The following is a 16,270-nucleotide window of genomic DNA, read 5'->3' as shown; positions in this document are numbered from 1 at the left end:
ATATGCTATCCAGAGTTCAAAATCTGGCGTTTGCTACTTACTAGTGGTATAAAGTTGGGCAAATTATTTAACCCAGGGTGTCCAAACTTTTTTCAACAGTTTTCACCAAGAGCCATATGCGGTAAAATACACAAACAGCCGGGCCACTCACTCAAGGTGAAGTACGTATTGCCTCACCTGGTTTATTTAAGTAAACTAAATATATTTTTGGAATTTGCTGTGGGCCAATTAACAATGGATCGCGGGCTGGAGTTTGGACACCCCTGATAACCCTTCTGAACCTGAGGTTACTCAAGTGTAACATGGGAATAACCGTGCCAGTTTGACAGTGTAATGGGAATGACTTAAGGTGTGTCTGTGAGGTGCCTGGCCTGCTGCCTAGCACCACACAGGTCCTCAGTGAGCATCTCTCTCCTGTTCAATCCCCTCACTACCTTGATGCTGGCTCTTCTGCATAGCATTTCAGCTGTTACCTGTTACCTATTATGGTTTGCATTAGAGATCTATTACTGGGCAACAAATTATCCCAGACGTAGCAGCTTTAAACAACACACTTTTATTATCTCAAAGTTTCTGTGGTTCAAGGATCCAGGAACAGTTTACTAGGTAGTTCTGGCTCGGTCTCTCATGAGGTGGCAGTCAGGATCTCAGCGGGAGTGGAAGTCATCTCGAGGTTCAATGGGGTGATCATCTGCTTCCCACTTCACTTACATAACTGACATACTTCAGGAGATTTGCTTCCAAGCTTACTCATGTGGCTCTTTCCACAGGACTGTCACAGGCCACGGCAGCTGGTTTCCTCCAGAGCTAGCAATCCAAGAGACGGCACACAAGATGGAAACCACGGTCATTTTATAATCCAACTTCGAAAGTGAAATCACATGAATTTTGCTGTACTTTTACTACTAGAAGCAAACCAATAAATCAAGAGAGGAAAATAATACAAGAACATGAAGATCAGGAGGTGGAGATGATTGGGGCCATATTAGTCTGCCTACCACATGGTTTAAACAGTCCTAACAAAGCTAGCCTTGGGGTTGTGATAAGTCCAATCATATTTCATTACTTGCATAGAAGTTAGTCCTGTGTTTATATAAGGGACTTATTGGGAACACAAAGATTGCTTAGCAGAGTAACTGGCTATACTAGTAATAGAGCTTCAACATAATCCGTGAGGTAAAAATAATAACAATGACTTCTTTTGCATAGTCTTGCAAATTATCACACCATCTGTATCTTTCAGTTTCCACTCTATGCATAATTACACTTTTCATCTGAGTTGGTTTACTTCTTAAAACCATTTCCCCTTTGGCTCTCTCCTTAGGACACTTTCTACTTCCTCCTCTTTGGTGTATAGACACACACACACACACAGACACACACACAGACACACACACACACACACACACACACACACACACACACACACAACTTCCTTCTTCAGGGAGAGCCAAAGATCAGGTACATAGTCGTGGTGAAATACAAATACTATTCCCAGCCCACATTTGAAGGACAGCTTGTTTATTATTCCCAACTAAGTCACAGTGTACTCCAGCCACCTCCCCAGAGTGAAGTGTTCTGTCTCTGGATGATCCTGGCTCCTCTCTCCCCTTTTTCCTGCTGGCTGCCCTTAGCCATGGCGCTGCCTAGTTGCATTAGCCTCCCAAGGGGGAACGGCATAGATGAAATTTGATATTTGTATCCTTTCAGGTTTATAAAAAGGATTATATAAATACTAAAATATATATGATATAACTAGTAAAATGTTTTATCATATATATTTTAGTTATATCATATATATTTTAGTATTTATATAATACAAATGTTTTACTAGTTATATCATATATATTTTAGTATTTATATCATAAATACTAAATAAGTAGCACAAATATCAAATATTTATTGCATAAATATTAAAACATGTATTTTATATAAATACTACCTGCTTGGAGATTAAAAAGGTAGATCTAAAAATGATGATTTGACATTCTGTGTTCTTCCATTTCTATGACTTAATGAGAGTCTATTTTATTAGCGACATTATTTAATTATTGGATTATCTATGATTGCCAATCACTCTATTAAACTTATCAAGTTCTGCTTTTGAAGTGTTCTTTCTCAGTATGGTAGAAAGAAATGAGGAGCCAGATGAACAGATAAAGAAAGGAATATTAGGGGCTATGGATAGGTAAATATTCTGAGGCAAATAGCTTTAACGATGACAGTTACATTGGAAAGGGGAAAATGTGAAAATGGAAAAATCGAGGTGCACTGGTTGTAAATCATGAAGAAAACTGTTTACAAAAATGAAAACCTGATAGGATCCTTTATTTATAATGGACATTGGGCCATTTACTTTTGCTAAAAGTTATAATGAGCAGAACATTTTGAGGAAGAAGAATCAAAGCCCTTTTAGAGTTATCAGAGACCTTATATATGCATACTTTTTTTATCCCATTTGCTCTGGTTAGAGATGAGAAACTGAGGCACGGAAGAGGTCAATCTTATGATGCCCTGTGTTATTTTGTTGAAAAGCAGGTCTGAGACTCACTGAATTCCTAATTCAGTGGCTTTTATTAATAATTGTACTTTGTGGTCTGGAAGAGAATTGCTTTGAGTTTTTGCGTATAAATGTGAAGTTTCCTATTTTCTATATCACTGAAGAAATTTAAAAATCTGAAATAAGCTGGTAAAATGAGCTTTTCTAATGTTTTATGTGTATGTGGATTTTAGCAAGTAGTGACTTTAATATGATTTTCCAATTCTTGTTACATAGTGTGTCTAAGAGAAACTTAAACTGTCTGGTGAGGGTTCATGTTCTAATTGGCTTAAGACTTTCAGAGTAGTGTCTTCATAGGTGTTTGTCTGCACAACTGTTCTCAAACAACATAATATCACATTCAAGACTAATATGAAAGTTAGTCTTTGTATATTAGATGCATACCTACAAAATTGTATGAAACAATTTTTTTGGTAAATAAAAATCAATTTCAATGCATTAAAATAATGATCCATTTAAACCCTGCAGTAAATCCTTTTGGTAAAGCAACAAATCCTGAGATAGCAGAAATCATCTCCCCTTTGAAATTTGCTATAAGATTAGGTATCTTCATGCTTGATTTTCTTAAAGCAGGACATACTTGTAGTGTTATCTTCCTATAAATTGATTTAGCGTACCCTAAAGATGTATTTAGAATAATGTAGGATACTGACATTTCTACCCAAACACTTTAATTTTTATCTATTTTAAGGTACTAGTAGAATTAATAACAACAAATGTATTTGTTTACAAGTTACTCACATACTAAGAAAATAAAACTTTTACAACAAATTGATGCTTTTTGAAAACATTTCTCCCTTGTGTTTTGTAAGAAAAAATAGGAACAAAAGATTGGTTAGCTGATCAAATAATGGAAAAGAGAATAAATCAGAATTGAGGAGACCTCTGTGTGTCCCTGAAGTAAAGAAACACAACTGAATAAAATCTAAGTATTGTACTTTTGAATGTGTGTGTGTGTATATACATGTATGAATATATATATATATATATATATATATATATATATATATATATATATATACACATGTATGTATCTTATCTTTTTATGATTTTATTAGTAATATAATTGGGAAATGAAAAATAAGCTATCTGGTGCTCAAAAATTTTATTATAATTGTCTCCTGGAACTTTTCTTTCTTTTCTTTAGGAAAATTGTATCAGAGTTCTGGTGTAAGATGGCAATATAGGAGGCTCCTGAACTTATCTTCTCTTCCAGAAACACTAAATCTATGGCTACACACTGAGAAATTTCCTTTGAAAGAAATCCAGAAACTAGGTGAGTGACTCCTACACATTGGGTGAATCAGAAAATGCCCACATTAAAATAAATCTGGCACACCCTCAATTATTGGAGCTACTAAGAACAAAGAAGGCAACTTGAACTATCACAAAGGTTTGAGAGACAACTAAGAGTTCAGGCCAGGCTGAACAATAAGGTTAATCTCTTACATGAGGCCACTTCATCAACACTGGGAGAGGTGGCTGTTTTATCTAAAAACTCCAGAAATAAACCTTAATGAAATGGAGATAAGTGATAAACTTGATAGTGTTCAAAATAATAGTTAGAAATATGCTTAGACGATACATGACAACACAAGAATTTCAACAAAGAGAGAAAATATTAGAAAGTGCCAAAAAGAAAGCACAGAGCTTAAAAATATAATAACTAAATTGAAAAATTCAATAGAGGGGTTCAACAGAAGACCAGATGAAGTGGAAAAAAAGATCGGAGAAATTGAAGACAGGGCAGTAGAATTCATCCAATTAGTGGAACAAAAAGAAAATAAAATGAAGCTAGCTTAAGGGACTTATGGGAAAACAACAAGTGGACTAAGTTTCACATTATAGGGTTCCCAGGAGAAAAGAGAGAGAATGAGCAGCAAACTTATTTGGAAAAATAATGGCTGAAAAATTCCTTAACCTGGGGAAGGAAATAGACATCCAGATCCAGGAAGCTCAGAGGAGGGGAGAAGACTGCTATGAACAATTATGTGTCAACAAATTGGACATCCTAGAAGAAATGAATAAATTCCTAGAAACGTACAATCTACCAAGACTGAATCATGAAGAGGTAGAATGTCTGAACAGACCAATTACTAGTAAGGAGATTGAAGCAGTATTTAAAAACCTCTCAGCAAATGAAAGTCTAGGACCAGATGGCTTCACTGATGAATTTCACCAAACATTTAAAAAAAGAATGAATTCCAATCCTTACCAAACTTATTACCCTGATACCAAAACCAGACAAGGACACCACAAGAAAATAAAATTACGTAACCCTGGTGAACTTAGACGTAAAAATCCTCAACAAAATATTAGCAAACCAAATTCAACAATACATTAAAAGGACCATATACTATAATTAAGTGGGATTTACTCCAGGGATGCAAGGATGGTTCAACATCTGCAAGTCGATCAATGACAAAATGAAGATAAAAAATCATATAGTCATCTCAATATGTAGACGCAGAAAAAAGCATCTGACAAAATTTGACATTCATTCATGATAAAAGCTCTCAATGAACTCAGTATAATCACCATGATGTACATTTTAAATATCTTATAATTTTATGTCCATTATACATCAAAACAGCTGAAATTTAAAAAAAAACTTTTTCAATAACTTCATGTTATTTTGGCAGGTCTTAAAAGGTGTTATTTTTCTAGCCAAGTTTGTACCAATTGTAGCAATGGTGCAAATTTAACTGCAGAATCATGATGTCTTTTAGCTTGATTTTAGTTAACTGATCAACATACTTTTTATTATATAGCAATGGTATCTGAATTGTCTGGATGGCACGGCTCATTATTAGAAGGAGAACAGTTCTGCTGATATGTCATTTTCTCTTATTTTCATGAAATAGGTCTTAGCCTTCAGGGAAGACTAAGTGTCCATATTGATTTAATTTATATCATAGGAAGCATAACTATAAAATGAGAGTGTTACAAGAAAAAGCTGGTCTATATGATTTTCATAAATCCTTTATGGATCAAGGTGGAGAATAAATAAAGCATGTATTTATTTAAATGACTAAAAAACACATTTTGATAAATTGAGATGATGTATGTTCATGGTTCTTTTAAACTATAAATCACCACACAAATGTAAAGCATTGTCACAACCTGAGGAAACGCTGCTTGTGAGCCTCCTCTGGGCTTGAACCCATGTATTTCTGTTTGTTTGGAGAAGGAGAGTGTAAAACATAGGCAGAGGCCTGGAAAAAGACAGGTTCAGTGGCAAGTGCTAGTTTTGATTGGGTCCCTCTGATATTCAGATGCTTTACAGTCTCATTTCTTTCAACCCGATAATTTATGTATTGTTTATCCAAACAAAGCTCTCACAGGGTAGGCTTTCTTCTGGCTGGTTAACTGTTAACTGAGAAAGGAGTACTGACAATGGCTAACGCCTAATGTGTAGTTTTTTGCAGTACAGAAAGATCTTGCCACTACATTAATCCACAATTTTTTTCTACAGCTTTTTGAGGGTGACAGTTTTCATCTTTTTTGTAGAAATAAAGAAAATGAATATTGGAGTTAATATGATTCACCCAAGAGCTCATCCCTCATAGTGGGAGAGGCAAAAATTCAATGCAAAATGATAAATTCTTTACACCACCCCCACATGAGAAATAGTGTTTGGCTCATTTCCACCGAGGCAAAATGTTGTTCAATATTTGACTCATCATTCACACATCTATTAGGAGATTGAGAAAAACAGAAAAGCAGATGAAACTCAAATTGCTCATTTGTAACTTCTCTGAATGGAGTAGATTAAAATCTCTGTAAAGTGAAATTTTGGATTGCTCACATCCTATTACAATCTGTGGAGCTGAATAAATGATTATGATTAATAAAAAGCAGGGCAAAGTGTTTTTTCTTTCAGCAATGACTGACTAGTTACCAACCTTCCCACAGATAACGATTATAATGCTGGGTGAAATTAAAATAAAAAACAAAAATGAAAAACTATCTGAAGCTATTGGAGAGTGACTAAAAAGCAAGCAGAAACTGAAGAGAGTCTATGCTTGCAAAGAAGGAATAACAGTGGGTGAGTTTTCTGTTTTTATGGCTTTGACAAGCATAGCCACTTTTCTCCACTACGTAGAACAGATAAAATTTAATGTATAAATTAATCAGCTAATGTTTAGAGAAGTCTGACTGTCTTGAGCAACCAAAGATCAGAGTTGGGGTGACCACGGTAACTGGAAAGTGAGAGGAGGAAACCTTAGAAGGGGTTGAGTGAGAGCGTAAGCTCCAAATTTTGCATATAAACTTTATCCATATCTTTGGCTGATCCCTTAATTATGCATGTACAGTTCAGCTCCCACGCAGCTCAGTAAAGAATGAAATAATTGAAAACAAAATTTCAGCAGCCCTCCACCACAGAGAAAATAAGATGCTATAGACTGAATATCTGTGTCCTCTACCCCAAATTTATATGTTTAAATGTAATCCCTAAGTGATGGTATTTGGAGGTAAGGCCTTGAGAAAGTGGTGAATGGAATTATTGCCCTTATTGAAGAGACCTCTTGTTCCTTTCTAATATGTGAGGACACAGTGAAGACCATCATCTATGAACAAGGAGGTGGGTCCTCACCTGACACCAAATTTACAGATGCCTTAATTTTGGACCTCCCAGCATCCGGAACGGTGAGAAATAAATTTCTATTGTTTGTAGGTCACCCAGTATATGGTATTTTTGTTATAGCAGCCTGATTGGACTAAGACACAAGAATTTGGAGTCTGATTTCATTCAAGCTGACTGAACACTAAACTAAAATAAAACAAAAAATTAACACTCTTTGGAAGAATGTAATAGAATCCAGAGATTCTATCACTCATAATGTCCAGGATGTAATTCAAAGTTACTAGGCATATGAAAAGACAGACCCACGTTGAAAAGAAAAGGCACTCAAGGGGACTAACTCTGAGATGACCCAGGTGTTGGCATTAGCATACAAGGGGTTTAAAGTCAGCTATTATAACTATGACCAGGTATGTAATGGAACATATATACTCAATGAACAAATAGGAAATCCCAGCAAAGAAACTACATAATAAAAAAGAATCAAATGGAAATTCTATAGCTAAAAAATACACTATCTAAAGTTGTATTTCATAGTATCTTGAGATGATAGAATCTTAATAGTATCTTGAGATGGTAGAAGAAAGAACCAGTAAATTTGAATCTAGATTGATATACAGAGGGTGCCAAAAAATGTATACACATTTTAAGAAAGGAAAAAAACTATTAAAATTGTAATACTTAATATACAATGGTAACAAAAGATAACAAGGCATGTTTGACTTCTGCAATTACAAGAGGTGCTCAAAGTGGTTACCATCAGTGTAATTTTAATAGTTTTTTTCCTTTCTTAAAATGTGTATACATTTATTGGGCACCCTCTGTATATTATCCAATTTGAAGAAAAAAGAGAAGCAAACAATGAGGGAAGAGCACAACTTCAATTATCAGTGGAACAATATAAAAAAGTCTAACATCTGTAAAACTGGAGTATCAAAGGGAAAATGGGGCAAAAAAATTTGGGGAATCAATTTTGAGGCTAAAAATATCCTAAATTTGGGGAGTTATGTTTTTAGTCAAGATTCAGTAAACTCCAATCAAGATATAAAAAAACAAAGAGAAAATATTGAAAGAAGACAGAAAAAATGACACATTATATACACGTTAGTACCAAGTTGAGTATTGCTGATGTCTCATAAGAAACAATGGAAATCAGAAGAAAATGGATCATTTTTAGAGTTCTGAAAGAATATATTGTCAACCTAGAATTCTATATCCACTGAAAATGTCCTTAAAGAATTAAGATGAGATAAGGACACCTCAGATTAAAGTAAGAGAATTGCTGCCAACGCATCTTTCCTGAAAGGTGAAAAGAAATGAAATCAGGTAGGAATGAAGAACACTGGAAATAGTGAATATGTGAGTAATATAAAATGCTATTTTTTTTTTTACCTTATTTCTTTCGAATACATATGAATGTTTAAAGAAAAATTATTAAATGTTGTTGTGGAGTTTACAACATATGTAAATGCAATACATATAAAAACTATAACATAAAGGACCAGAGAGGTGGCAAATTGGACCTGGATAATTAAAAGGGTCTTATGATATTTTACATGAATCGGTATATTTACCCTAAATAAACTGAAAATTTAAGGATGCATATTATAATCCCTAGAAGAATGACTACAACTAGCCAATAGACAAAATGGGATTATAAAACATATTTATTTACTCAAAAGATGGTGGGAAAGGAAAACAGAGGGACAAAAATAAAATAGTACAAACAAAACAAATAATAAAATAGTAGACTTAATCCAATCATATCAATAATTATATTAAATGTAAATGGGCTAAATGTTCCAAATAAAAAACAGAGGATGGAAGATAGAATTTTAACAGTAACAAGAAATCAAAGATATTTAAGGTGGTGACTTTGGTTCTGAGCTGAGAGAGAAAGATAGAAGTTGATTACGTAGACCAATCAGGAGACGTCAGGAGACGGGAATGGTTGGGGTCATCCAGAAGGCTGGCTGACACAGTGAATAGTGATCTACTGATTGAACTGATGTGTGCCTGACACTCTGCTAAGCACTTTATTAACATTATCTCATTTAATCTTGGTAACAAGCCATGGACCACTTTTCTCACTTAAGATGGTGAAATTGAGGCTTATAAAAGTTAAGTAACTCATCCAATTCTACAGAGCTGTAGGTGGCAGAGCCAAAGTCCAAAGCCAGACCTCTCTAATTCCAAAAGTTGTGAAAAATGGTTCACACCGAAAATGAATGAATTGCGTTACTCCAAAAAGAAATTGATTTAGACGGTCTTTTAAATTTTGTTTATGTTTAGTGTCAAACTCATTTGTATATGGGAAAGAAACTAGAAATTATATCAACAGGGAAAACTTAAAATTCTTTAGGAGGATAAAGAATTCATTCCCTAATTTCCAGTTGATAAGGTGTTTTCATTTTTGTCTCTCTTACCAGTTAATGTTTCAGTCTTGGCAGATTCTTGGAAACAACGAAAGTTAAGAATTCTGCCACTGATTTCCCTTGAAATCAACACAAGTTTGCTGGTCCTTTCGTGTGCAGAAGGCACTGTGGTGTGGTAGTTGCAGGAATCGAGAAAGCAAGTTTCTGTTGTCCAAGAGGTCACAGTCTCCTTGGGATTAAGGTAATACAAAAATAATCATAACACAAGGAAGTGTAAGCACCATGGAGAGGCATACAGGGAATGCTTACGGAGGTTTGAATTTTTACACAGATCAGTCACATCTTTAAAACACATTTGGTGTTTATTAAAATAATCTAGTGTGATAACCCTCTGGAAATCAACAGATTAAGATGAGGGAGCCGGGCCTTCTTTATTTTAATTTTTGTTAAAGCAGTTGGAAAACTTGTAAAGACAGTGACTTGCTTACCATGGCAGATTCAGTCTCTCAGTCAGGAACCCCAGTTTTCCACTAAGGTGGCACAAAATGGGTTTCTGGAATGCAAGACTGAAGGAAGAGCGGCTCAAGTTCAAAGTCCAGGTAGCCTTTCTTGAGAATGTAGGAATCACAACAGAACAAACAAAAGAGAGGGCAAAGTGGGTAGGTCAGTGGAGCTTAGGGATCGCCTGGGTTTAGAGTTAAGGTGATAATGCTGGAGTAGAAATGAAAAGGACAAGGCAGTGGTACTCAGATCCACCCTCACTGACGGGGAAGAAAGGAGCCTTCCTAGTAGAGTTGAAATGATGACGAGTCCCTCGCTCACTCACCCCAGGGAAACTGTCCTGTGCACAGTTGGAACTAAGAGGAGTCTGTGGAGCCACATACCCAGGGTGCCAAAAAAAACTGTATGTACATTTTTAAGAGATGTTATCTATGCTCAAGCAGTAGTTCTCTGTAATCAGAAGGGTCTGGATGCTGATGGTAACCACTTTGAGCACCTCTTGTCATTGCAGAAGTCAAATGTGACGTGAATTCATCTTTTGTTATCGGTATATATTGAGTATTACAATTTTAATAGTTTTTTTCTTTCTTAAAATGTGTATACACTTTTTGGCATCCTCTGTACGCCTTGTGTACACTAGTTTCAGACCAAAATTTAATTTGGCCACTGAGCATGCTCAGCTTTCTGTCTTGTAAAGAAACGTGGATTCTGTGGCTCCAGATTTTAGCTTTGGCAGCTGGCAGGGGGTGGGGTGGAGTGGAATGGGGGTGGCAGAGGCCACAGGTGGAATCTGGTGTTTGAATACACTTGAAGGGGAAAGTGTGAGGACTAGGGGCAGCCTGGAGGGGAGTAAGAGTAGACCCGGAGAAATAATCCAGCAATGTGACTAGCTTTGATCTGGTCGGCAGCCCTTTTGGAAGGAACCGGTTTGCTTATTCCGAGACAGTGAGACACAAAGAGTTACAGGAGAAGGGGAGCAATTCAGGGTTCTGGCCTTAGTCCTTGGGTATGAACCGGGTCGAGAGAACATTCCTTCCAGGGTCTTCCCAGCTACTCCTTCTTGGTTTGCAATCTACCCTTTTCAAGGGACTGGGTGTCGGTGCCGACAGCAGGAGGCGGATGGAGGGCGCTCACCAGGCAGGCTCTGCGCGACCTGCCCCACCTCCCCCGTTTATGCCTCCACACCAGCCCAGACTACTCGCCAGGGGCCAAATATCTGGCCAGGAGCAGAAGCTCCCATTTACCAGCTCATTTTTACGTTTGGGCTCCGGAGGGGGTGCATCCACACATATGGGAAATCTCAGATTCTCTGACTCCTATGCTTTTGGTGGTATGGGGAGGAGGATTTCCTTTAATTAGATATATAAACAATGATTACTGAAGATGTGTTCCCAGGTTACAGAGCCTGCAGGCGGTGCCCGAGGACCAGAAGCCAAGGCAGGGGCCCGGCCGCGGTGCGGGGCTCACACTCCGGGCGCTTCTGTGAACGGTGGGGACACCACTGGCCGAGGAAGCAGAGCCAGGGCGGTGGAGACTCCTCAAAAGCACCCCGCATCCCGTTGCTCGGAGCGCCCACGGCGCACAAGGTACGCTTCGGGGCGGTCCTGCCTGACCCCGGAAGAGAAAGTTGTTTTGGGGAAGGGGAGCAAGGAGAGGAGAGTTAAGTAAAACTAAAAATCACCGTTGTTCTGCACCCCTCAGACCGCCTCTCCTCAGCCTGATCTTTGTGCCAGTCTCCTATCGAGTCTGGCTTCCTCAGAGGGACCGATGCTCCTTAAGTCCCAATTTGAGTTGGGGGACAGCGAGCACTGGGCCCACAGGTTCCTCGCCCCTCTCCGGATCCAGGTCGCTAGGAAAACCCGGAGCGGAGCATCCCCGGGCCGGGAAACGCCCTCGGCGCGCGCTCACTGGCGCGCATGCTCAGTCGCGCGGCGGCAGCGAGTAGGAAGCTCTGCGCGGCAGTAGCAGCGGCGACAGCAGCTAGACTGGAGGGTGGGAGGGGACGCACCGGTTGGCGGGCGGGGGCGCTGGGACGAGGCTTTGGCTCCCGCCCGAGGTTCCTGGGAGCGTTTCGGGCCGCGAAGCTCCGCGCGAGCAGCGAGAGAGCACGGGAGCCAACGAGCGCGGAGTGGGCAGCTGGCGGAGCGGAGCCGCCGGGCGGAGCGGGCTAGGAGCCCGTGTCTCCGCGGCTCAGGACCCGGCGGCGGGGCGGCGATGTTCCAGTGCATCCCCCTGTGGCGGTGCAACCGTCATGTGGAGACCATCGACAAGCGCCACTGCTCGCTGGTCTGTGTCCCAGAGGAGATTTACCGCTACTCCCGCAGCCTTGAGGAGCTACTGCTGGACGCCAACCAGCTCCGCGAGCTGCCCGAGGTGAGCCCGCCTCACCTGAGCGCCGCCCTGGGGGAGCGCCGCGGAGCCTGGCCAGCCCTTGTCCCCTCCGCACCCCTCTCCACTTGTCCCCTTCCCTCTCCACTTGTCCCCTTCCCTCTCCACTTGTCCCCTTCCCTCTCCACTTGTCCCCTTTTCCTTCTCCAGACCCGGCCAGCAGGTCCCACAGGAACCACCTCTACCTGCATTCACCTGCTTCTTTCCTTCTTTCTACTTTTACCCCACCCCCCTCCGCTGGTAAAAGTTTCTTTTTCATTTTATACAAACGACTTGATGTTTTCCAAGTCGTCACCTAGAGCTTGCGCGATTTGGGGAAACATTCTCATCTGGCCAAGGAGTTTAGGTAACACGTCTAGGTACTAATACCTGGCGCTTGTGCCGGGTCAGGTAGGGAGCCAGGTGGCTCGGGCTGTTTCCTGCTGGAAGGACCGAGCACGGCATCCCTCTCCCGGGGCCAGTCCCCTCACCCCACATTCCCCGGCCACTAGGCGAGGAGTGTCTCGTATTTGGCCAGGGCAGGGCCGGGAGGAGGTAGGCAGTGCGCGAGGGAGCCGCACTATCTCGGCATCTTGCGAGGAATGTGCTCCGGGCCTTATCGCGGGTGAGTAGGGCTCGCCAGAGCTGTAGCTTGGCCGGCCTACCTTGGCCCCGGGAGCGGCCGCGAGGTTGGGGGTGGGGTGCAGGAGGAGAGCAGCGCCTGCAGAGCTGTGGGCAGGTGCCCAGGTGCCCGCCGCTTGGGCCCTGCCCGCGTGGACCTGTTGTGTGGAAGCAGTCGCGGTGAATGTCAGCGGAGGCTCTGCCCGGCGGGCCAGCCTTGCAGCCGCCGCTCCCGCAGCCCCGCTGTCAGCCTGCTGACTTCTGTCCTAAGCAGTGATGCGTTACTTCTTCAGAGTTGTTTACACAAATCGATCATATGCCGGGGGTGAACTTGTCAAGCCACTCATGCTGACTGTGCTCTAATGGAGGGTCGGGGACTGCAAACTTTTAACCTTCGAGCTTGTCTCAGGGACTTAGCTGGCGTAACCCTGAAGGGAGAAAGTAGCTCAAATCCAGGGGTGTGCAGGAAGTCGGTGTGCCAGAATCCAAAGGTGTGCAGGAAGTAGGGAGGCTTCTGGGAGTGGAGAGGAGCTGAAGGCCTGAGCTGGGAACGCAGATACAGTTCTTGTCCTTTACTTAACACAAAGTCAAGACATTGTCACAGAAACACGAATCAATTGTTCTGGCTTGTTAGAATGACCTGAGACGTTCTCCATCGCTGACAGTGTTTTTAAAAGCAGAACTCTGTGTTTTTCTCAATATTTAAAGTGTTGTTATTCTTCTTGGATTAACTTTCCTTGGTTCATGTGGAATTGATTGGATGGTTTGCTTTATGTAATCCTGGGGATTATCCTCACTGGGTTCTTTGCAACCCCCCCACCCCCTCCACCCCAGAGTTTATTTAGCTCAGAGGCAGAAAATTCATCTAGTTCCCTCAGGCCTTTATTATTTTGCAGGCATTTTCAAACACATGGTTTTGGCTGGACTTGAGCGTCCTTAAATTTGACATAAAAGTCATAATCTCACTTACTGCCTTAAATTGTAATAAGTTTTAGGTTGCTATCACCAGAAATATAAAATGTGTAATTTAATACTATTCAAGGGCTTCAGAATGAAGTTATTAAAGATTGAGTGAAAAGTTGTTCAACTAGGAGTGTTTCAGTGCTCTGTGGTGTTTTTGTTTGTTTGTTTTTCTTTTGTAGAACTGGAAAATTTCCTTTGGATTGGCTTTTCATTCCCTTCTGCAAAGGTTGTGGGTTTTCCTGTAATGTTGGGGAATTCAACTTGGTATGGGAATTATGGGTTTTGGAAATGTCAGGTATTTCTACTGATCCTAAATTGAAACTTCTCAGGAGCTCAAAACATGGTCTGATAGCACTCTGTAAAATACCGTAAATAACACACTGTTCAAAGGCTAAAGGTGGTCTTGCTTATGGGTAATTATTTTCTCCTACAGCTCTTAAATTAGTTTTATAGTTTTTAAGGTGGTATGAAATCTGATTCTGACTTATTGTGTGCATGGCAGCGTGAGTGTGTACAAGCCAGATACAAACAACCACCTTGAAAGCACAGATAGTTTATTCACAGTTACAGCCTTTCCTTGGGCCATCCGTTGTTTCACCTTTTGAGATCTGTCTAACTTATCAACACTGCTCACTGCTGTCCTCGTCCCCTCCCACAACCTCTGTCGGCTTACCTGCCACATCACCAGTCGCTCTCTCTTGCTGACAACCCTCCAAAGTCCTTGTGGTGGTGGCCATACCAGCTGTAATTTGTTTGGAAGCACAGCCAAAGGGGGTGTCCTTTACCCCCTACCTCAATAGCAAAGATACACACATTCTCTAGGGCTTCAGCATAATAAAAAGTATCTCCTTTCCTCCACTGAAAGATCTGCAACCTCTGATTTGCTCCAACCCCCTCATTTTACAAATTGAGACTCAGAACTGAGGTGACTTTCAGGCTGTCCACCTGGTTAGTTGCAGTCACCGATCGTCCCTTTGTACGAGTGTCCACCAACTATAACAGCTCTGTCCTACCTGCCAGGAATCTGGCCTCCCCCCCTCCCCCCCAATACCCTCAGTTATTTAGCCCCTCCCCGTTTTACGCATGTTATTAAAACTGGTCTCAGTCAAACATTGATTGACCCTCTGCTAGTTGTTGGGAACAGAGAGATGAAGGAAGGGGTGATTCCTATAAGCTAGTCACAGCTTTGGGGGGAGATAGATGACGTTAATATGGATGAGGGGACTGTGGGGGGAGTGAGCACGACATGTACCAAACCTGATGGTTACCTACCGAATCTAACCTCCCGCTGAACCTGCACCACCATCCTCTGCAGTGGTTCCGCCTGTGACAGCTTCTCAGTGCTGCTGTTCCAGAGGGAGGTTTAGAACACTCATCTTTAGTCGGGCCCGGTTGGGTCATAGTCTCACCATCCCTTTCCCGTTCACCTACTCCCCTCACCTCCTCCAGCTCGATCCCTTTGGGATGGGTATTAACAGAGACCGTCTGACTTCAGGTGCCCACATGTTTTTGCTCACTTTTGTGAACCCAGAGCTGGGCCTCCAGTAGGTCCTGCTCCATAAACAGCTGTTTATCTGTGGAATGGATGTTGCTGAGTTTGATACAAATTTCCCTCTGCTTCTTTCTTTTCCCTTAAGCATGTCACTGCTCCCGCATCTATGCTTTTCTGATACAGTCAGAAAATATTAAAGTTGAAAGTGCCTTCAGAAGTAGCGATCATCTGGTGGTGAAGTTGTTTTGTCTTCCTCTGCAGGACCCTTGCCTGCCCCTCTGTGCTGCCTCTGTGTTTGATGTCAGCAGTTTTCCCCTCAGTGTGCGCTGGTTCTCGAATACCTTCCAATATGTATGTGTTACTGTCATCTCTCCAGCACCAGTGCAGCGCCTAGTCTAATAGGCAGCAGATGTTTCAACTGAAAGCTTTCAAACCTTTATAGCTCAAACGTTGGTTTCATCATGTCACCTCCTTTTTATTAGCGTTCAGTTCGAGTTCTTTCTATGATTACCAGGTGACATTTCAGATACCTGCCCCTGCCCATCATCCTTTCTTACATCCTGCTTTATTCTTTATCCTCGCGCGTAGAGCATGTATCACTACCTGACTCCAGAGTATATACTCGCTCACTTTTTCTTTGTCTCCCCAACCTAAGCTCCATGAGAGCACGAAGGTTAACGTTTCTGGCTGAACTAGGACAGTATCTGGTACCTAGTGGGTACTCATGTGCTTGGTGCATGAATGATTCCTTACGTGTTGTCATGGGTAGACCGCCCCTGTTTCTGAGCCATCACAATGCCGCTTCC

The 16,270-nt window shown here is 41.2% G+C and overlaps 1 protein-coding gene and 1 long non-coding RNA gene across 2 annotated transcripts in view; one reads left to right on the top strand and one right to left on the bottom strand.

Moving 5' to 3' along the window:
- Positions 1 to 535: 535 nt before the first annotated feature.
- LOC109448956 (uncharacterized) lies at positions 536 to 11,383 on the bottom strand. The gene is made up of 3 exons (XR_012496638.2): positions 10,009 to 11,383; positions 9,572 to 9,749; positions 536 to 807 (listed from the first exon to the last, which is right to left on the bottom strand). It is a non-coding gene; the product is annotated as an uncharacterized LOC109448956 (long non-coding RNA).
- A 12-nt stretch (positions 11,384 to 11,395) lies between these two features.
- Positions 11,396 to 16,270, top strand: part of LRRC1 (leucine rich repeat containing 1) — a 115,130-nt gene continuing 110,255 nt past the window's right edge. Inside the window, exon 1 of the mRNA XM_019734770.3 lies at positions 11,396 to 12,394. Within this exon, the coding sequence (XP_019590329.1) occupies positions 12,236 to 12,394 (159 nt within the window). The 5' untranslated portion in view covers positions 11,396 to 12,235. The remainder of the gene's footprint in view (positions 12,395 to 16,270) is intronic.

Source organism: Rhinolophus sinicus, chromosome 2, assembly GCF_057876585.1.
Source record: "Rhinolophus sinicus isolate RSI-liver-muscle chromosome 2, RSI-T2T, whole genome shotgun sequence".
NCBI classification, from domain to species: Eukaryota; Metazoa; Chordata; class Mammalia; order Chiroptera; family Rhinolophidae; genus Rhinolophus; species Rhinolophus sinicus.
Note: the sequence above shows the minus strand (reverse complement) of the source record. Positions and strands in the feature narration are given on the sequence as shown.